The sequence below is a fragment of the Mytilus trossulus genome, chromosome 8, assembly GCF_036588685.1.
Source record: "Mytilus trossulus isolate FHL-02 chromosome 8, PNRI_Mtr1.1.1.hap1, whole genome shotgun sequence".
Classification (NCBI taxonomy): Eukaryota; Metazoa; Mollusca; class Bivalvia; order Mytilida; family Mytilidae; genus Mytilus; species Mytilus trossulus.
The window spans coordinates 42,438,977-42,445,712 of record NC_086380.1 but is presented as its reverse complement, the minus strand read 5'-3'; the positions used below and the strand labels follow the sequence as shown (position 1 = coordinate 42,445,712).

The 6,736-nt window shown below is 31.5% G+C and overlaps 1 protein-coding gene across 1 annotated transcript; it reads right to left on the bottom strand.

The window, feature by feature from the left end:
• Positions 1-297: 297 nt before the first annotated feature.
• LOC134727676 (uncharacterized) lies at positions 298-3,411 on the bottom strand. Its single transcript, XM_063592056.1, has 3 exons — positions 3,000-3,411; positions 1,686-1,812; positions 298-481 (listed from the first exon to the last, which is right to left on the bottom strand). Exons 1-3 carry the CDS (start codon positions 3,409-3,411, stop codon positions 298-300), a joined length of 723 nt encoding a protein of 240 aa, XP_063448126.1.
• Positions 3,412-6,736: the final 3,325 nt, after the last annotated feature.

Below are 6,736 nucleotides of genomic sequence, written 5' to 3'. Positions count from 1 at the left end.
AGGCTACAAAAATGACAGAAAAACAAAAAAAAAATCCAAATTGCTGACAGTATTCATTTATAAGTTATATAATCATCAATTTCAATCACAAAGAATTCATACATACGATATGTGTTAATAGAAAATCTATCAATATACATGTAATACATTGTATATGCAGTATTTTAATAATTTGATTTTGTAATAAAAATAGAAATTTGGAAAAAAACAATTACAACAAGTCAATCATTTCAGTAAATAGATTCAAAACATTTAAATATCGAACAACTTGAAAAGTTTTCTTAAATGTTTTAACAATCACTGCCCTAAAACTGACAATAGTTCTAAGGCATCAGAATCTAAACTGTCATATTTGCTAAGCAATTTCCTCAACAGATCTACTTGTAGTGTATTCTTCTCTAGTTTCTTTTCAAGAACTGCACATTGTAATGTATACACATCTTCAGCTGTCTTTTTCATCTTGCTTGGTGTCTGCTGTTTGCTGCATGAAAAAAACACCACATTCAAAATAATTACTGTATAAATAACCATTATAAGTTAATTGGGGCATAATCAAGTTCTGCCAACTTTTAACAGTCCCTTTTTCATAGAAGGTGTCTCATCAGTTGTATTATAATGGAACAATTCTTTCTTTTTTTGTCTACTTATTTGAATTTGTAGTACCATGAGGTGTGCATCAAAGTTAGGGAGCCTTTGATTTTTAGGTTGGGGAAGGGGGTCTCGAGGAAATTAGAAAAAAATAGGCAGGACAGGATTTTTGAGAAGAAGTAAAAAATGTCATGATAAAACACTTTACAAGGAAAAGGCAGGATGACAATTTATGTAAAAAAAGTCACGCACCGGGTAATCTAAAGAAAAAAAGAGACAGGACCAAAAAGATTAAAAAAATAAAAGGCAAGACAGAAATTACAACAACAACCACGGCAGGACAAAAGTCCACACCCCCTTAAAAAAAAGGTTGAGTGCTCACACACTTTCTCTGTAATCTGTGTAGGTCAGTGGTTTTTCATTCATATTGTATTTTTTCTGATTTTCTAATTTTCCTTTTTTTTTTTTTATTCCATTGGCATTGTATGGTCTTTTATAAGGTATGGGTTTTTATCTTTGTCGAAGGCTGTACAGTTACCTTATACCTTACATACACTTTATTTTAACTTTGCCTTTTTGTAATGCATTGCATGGTTATTTATACGCTATCGGTTTTTATCATTGTCGAAGGCTGCACAGTTGCTTTATAGCTTATATCCATGCACTTTGTTTTAACTTTGCTAGATAGATGTCCTATTGACAATCATACCCCATCTCCTTTTTGGGACGATCAATTTTTCATCGGCAGCTTTCAGATATGTGTTTGTAACTTTTGTAGGGAATTTCTTATGATTTTCTAATTTTCTATTAAGAGCTTAGACATAACATTTAAGAGCTTAGGCATAAAATTTATGAGATCATTCTATCTCAAAATTGTGCACCGAACACAAAGGGAAACTTATATAACTGTTGAACGTATATAACTGCTGATGTCATGAAATAAGAAATCTCTTGTGGTAAATATGTAGTAATATTACCTGCATGAACTTGAAGATCTTTTTGACTGGGAAGATGCTGAAATACTTGGTCATTACAAGAAATACAATGTGGCATTTCTATCAGTCCCTTTAGCATCATCAGCTACGGGGCAGGTCTACTCATTGTTCTGCAAGTTTGCATGATGTCTGTCTAAGGCTCTCATCCAGACAGATTCTTCTGCTGTAGGTCTGGGGGTAGCTGTGGCAGTGCATTGAGACTGGCTTCCATTTGTGGTGGAAATTGCTTCTTAAATATCAAGTAAAGAAATAGGAATAGAAATTCTTGCAAAGATTCTTAGTAAGAACAAATCTATACAAATAGATAATTTCAGAGCCTTTTATAGCTGGCTATGCTGTATGGGATTTGCTCATTATTTAAGGTTGTACAGTGATCTTTTTGGTATCTTGTGTACAGTTGTCTCATTGGCAATTATACCACATCTTCTTTTTTAATATATATATTAACATACGGACAATGACCTGAATTTTTCATATGTGACATGTGAGGGGAAAATGGTTTTATTTCAAAGTAAATTATATTGAATTTTTTTACTTTTTTTACAAATGACCTATGAAATGGTTAAGAACAAATGTGAAAGCATAAACATATAGTATATAACACTCATGCGATTATAATATATTATGTGTTATTCAGGTCTCAGGCAAGGTATATAATGTGACATTCCCGGCTTAGAGTTTATATCCCCTGAGCCGAAGCCCTGTTTTCATTTTTTATAGTTTTTTTTCTTCAGTTTAAGAAGATCACTTTGAAAGTAAACTGATTTTTTTTTATTTTGAAAACAGAAGTACAAATAGGAATAACTCTTAGATTATTATTTTACAAGATATAAGAAAGAGTATAGTCTTTCTTCTATGGTGTAAGCAACTGATAAGTTCTTATCTGTACATGAAATTATATATTTTAAACTTAATAAGTTATTATTTTAATTGATTAAAACAGTTTCATCACTTTAAAACAGTTTTAAATTCTTTTAAAGTCATATCTCCGTAAAAAATATCTTTTCAATGTTACAAGGGACAAAAAAGCGGCAATAGCAAAACAAAAAACAACACGATGGTGAAAGTAGGTTTTGCAATCAAAATAAAGATTAATAAAGGTTAAATACTGTTTCAAGGATATCCAAATGCAAAAAGTGTAGGTGAATAATTCAATCCTTTATGTACAAGTGAACACAAGTTGTGCATAAGTATGAAAAGTTAAAAGTAGTTTGACATGTATATATTTTTCGAACATGTCAAGGTCAAATATATTTAAAGCGAGGAAATCCCATGCTATAGGAAACCCTTCTGTCAAAGCAGACGACCGTTAGCGTAAACTTATCTTCTATATATACAGGTTAAATTCAAAGTTTTTAAGTCAAATTAAAGAATGAAATAAGAGTAAAAATTAAGTTGAATTTAAAAAAAGCATACCATTGCAAGTTATTTCTATCTCCAAGCCACCAACTCCAATGAATGAGGCACTATCCCTCATAGCATTAACTATATTTTCTTCAGCAACAGTCAGCTGTGTGGGTGGTGGTCCACCTCCAGTTTTGCCCATTTCCATTCTGTTATTGGTGAACTTCTCTTTGGCACCCCGACACATATTGCGGTATTTGTTTCTGACTTCAGTCTCACTCCTCATACAAACACCCAATGCATTGACTTTCTCTGTAATGAGTTTCGATAACTCATTTTTCTTTTGGTTAGTAACTTCTGGAGAAAATCCCCCTTTCAACAACTCCAACTCATGAGTAACTCTTGAACTTATAAGGTTACCCTCAATTGATGTAAAATTTGCTTTTCTGTCCTTAGGCAATTTTTTGGCAGATAATTCAGCCATCTTGGTAACAGGAAGTGAAGATTTTCTGTGCATTATTGGTAACAATCTAACGACAAAAAATTTAACGACTCTTAACGCAGTGTTTGTTAACATTGTCGTTAAAAAAATTTGAACAAGACATTTTAACGCATATGCTAGCTAACGACTTAGTTAAGATTTAACGACTCGTTAGCCTTAATCATCGTTAAGGCTAACGACACTTTTGAACAACTGGGCCCTGATGTTATATATGAAAGTTTCATCACATTGTCTCATTAGTATAAATGTCGCATGAATAGTGTATATGTTCCGGACTATATGAGTATTTGAAACGTACGCGTATGATCGGGATACTTAACAATCTGTTACAGTTTACTTTTAATACTTCTAAACTCTTCATATGGTTTTGGCCGTTCATTAAAAAGACGGTAATTTTATCATCATATTATAATAAAACGATTAGCTAAATAAAAAAGTTTCACACAGTTAATTTAACATACTTGTCAAAACTATCATAAACACATTTTATATATTTTTTTGTATTATTGAAACTTTTATAATGTAATTTTAAAAAAAGTACGTACATGTATATGGTCCAACTACTCATATGGTCCGGCCCGTTAATAACCAAAAGAGTATTATACTCATATGGTCATGACCATACGCAACTGTTCCAAATACTTACATGGTCCGGAACATATATAAACATTTTCTAGACTGTAAACACTATTGTTGCTGTTTTATACTCATTTCTATATTCATGAAACTGAACTAAGAAGAATTAGGATTCAATAATATATTGCTAAAATTAAAAAGCCAAGTTTTTATACGAATATTGTTTATTTACTATATCAACATTGAAAATAGTATGATTTGTTTCAATCATTTGGCAATTATTTATAAGATGTTTAACCTTTGAATTGGCTTATATCAACATACCCACATTTATATTTGTTAATATATTAATTTCCTACCTATAAAAAGTAAAAACACAAAAATACCGAACTCCGAGGAAAATTCAAAAAGGAAAATCAAAAATCAAAAGGCAAAATCAAAAGTCCAAACACATCAAACGAATGGATAACAACTGTCATATTCCTGACTTGGTACAGGCATTTTCTAATGTAGAAAATGGTGGATTGAACCTGGTTTTATAGCTAGCTAAACCTCTCACTTGTATGACAGTCGCATCAAATTCCATTACATTGTCAACGATGTATGAACAAAACAACCATACTCAAAGAGTAAAAATGTCAAAAATAGGGATACAGCAGTCAATATTGTGTTATCATCTTAATATCACTTTAAAAACAACAAATGTAACGAAGAATCACAAAAAGGCATACATCAAATTTAACATACTCATTTTGCTTTTCTTGTACCACTTAATTTATGTATATAAAGTCTACCCGTAAAGGAAAGAAGTTTTTCATTGCTGGTGTAAAAATGTGCGTTTGAAATTCGTACAGGTAGACATACAAAAAAATTTGTCGTTAAAAGTATCAACAAAACAAACATACTTTCATCACTATAAAAGCAACAAATGTAACGAAGAATCACAAAAAGGCTTACATCAAATTTAACATACCTATATTGGTATTCATAAAAGTATTTATATACCTAAATTTTGTATATGCCCAACTTTTGTTTTTGTTGTTATAAGTGTAACTTGAAGTAACAGTATATTCTATAAAGATAAATAAAGATAAAGATCTAGCATGTTTACTTGTCATGATTTGTAAAACTCAAATTGTAGATTAAACCTCAGGCACAATTCTAAAAGTTTAAAATATGTCAAGCTATTCTGTGAAAAAAAATGTCAAGAACCGACTGTCGAGAATTTTCAAGACAGTATTCAATTGTCGAGAATTTGTCGAGACATTTTAAGACCATATTAAGAATGTCAAAAATTGGACAGTAAATATCAGACAAATTTTATATAATAGTACGGCAGCTTTGTGAAAAATTGTGCACACCCTGCTACAACCATGAAATCTGGCATAGACCTTCCTCAACTATTTCTCTTAGATTTCAGATAGGGAGGCATTTGAAAAAAATGCTCACTTCCGGTAAAATCCAAAATGGCGGACACCATACATAAATCAGCTCAATATCAGAGGGTAGTGTGTGAAAAGGTGTTTTTATCATGCTGCTATAACAATATTTGGTAAAAAACTTTGTTTAGTACTACTTTTGGATATATTATATAGATTAGATGTCTTTAAAATCTCTACTTGCGGTTAACTCCAACATTGCGAACTTTGTACTAAAATAAGCTTTTTTTTGGTAGGGTGAATGCAATGTGTTTTGACGTATGGCTACTACCATTTAATTGTGCAGGAACCTTTTTCTTTGATGCTTCTAATGGATACAATGTACAAAAAAATGTCTTTAAAAGCCTTACTTCTGGTTATATTCGAAATGGCGAACATAGAAATATATTTTTTTTTTATATTCAACTTTTTTTCAAAATGCTGGTTATTAATATTTTGGCTTTAATCTATCCCCTAAACCACTTATTATGTTCTGTAGTTAATGATTAGATACAAATTTAACATTTGGTTCTCAATGCTATTCAACTTAGTACTTTATTTGGCCTTTTTAACTTTTTTGGATTCGACCGTCACTGATGAGTCTTTTGTAGACGAAACGCGCGTCTTGCGTATATACTAAATTTAGTCCAAGTATCTGGTGAGTTTGTTTATTCACAAAGAGTTATCCAAAAGGGTTCCAATGGATCATAATTTCCCATTCGCCATTCATAAGCGTCAGGACTAGTAAGCATTGGAAACATTTCAAGCTTGTTACTCATCCACGCCCGCCATATTGCACGTTTGTCGTACACTAGAACGAGTTGTTCAAATAGCACTAATAAGTCTTTTCTCTTCCAGAAACATGTTTTCTTGCTTCGCAAACCCCATCTGATAAGTTTAATCGATTTTACTACAAAACCACGTATCGTTCTATCAATGATATTATCAAATCTATATCTGGTGATGTTGGCTGATCAATCGTCATTCTAAATCATAAAGTCACATCTTCAAACGCCTTCCATGTCAAAAACGAAGTTCCCTTTAAAGTAAATGTGCTTTTAAAATGTCATAGATAGATGATATAGTTTAATATAGCCTATTCTAAATTGCTGCATCATTGCTATTTGTATACTACTAGTAGTTGTATGGGCCGTTGACAATTATTGTAATTGAGTTTTTGCCAATAAAATATTTGTATTTGTATTTGTATATATAAAGCTTTCCCCACTTTCAAATGCAAGCCAAAGTTCGTCTGCCCCTATGTCACGGAATAACTAAACAGCAATGACAGCAAAATTAGTATCGACTGTTCG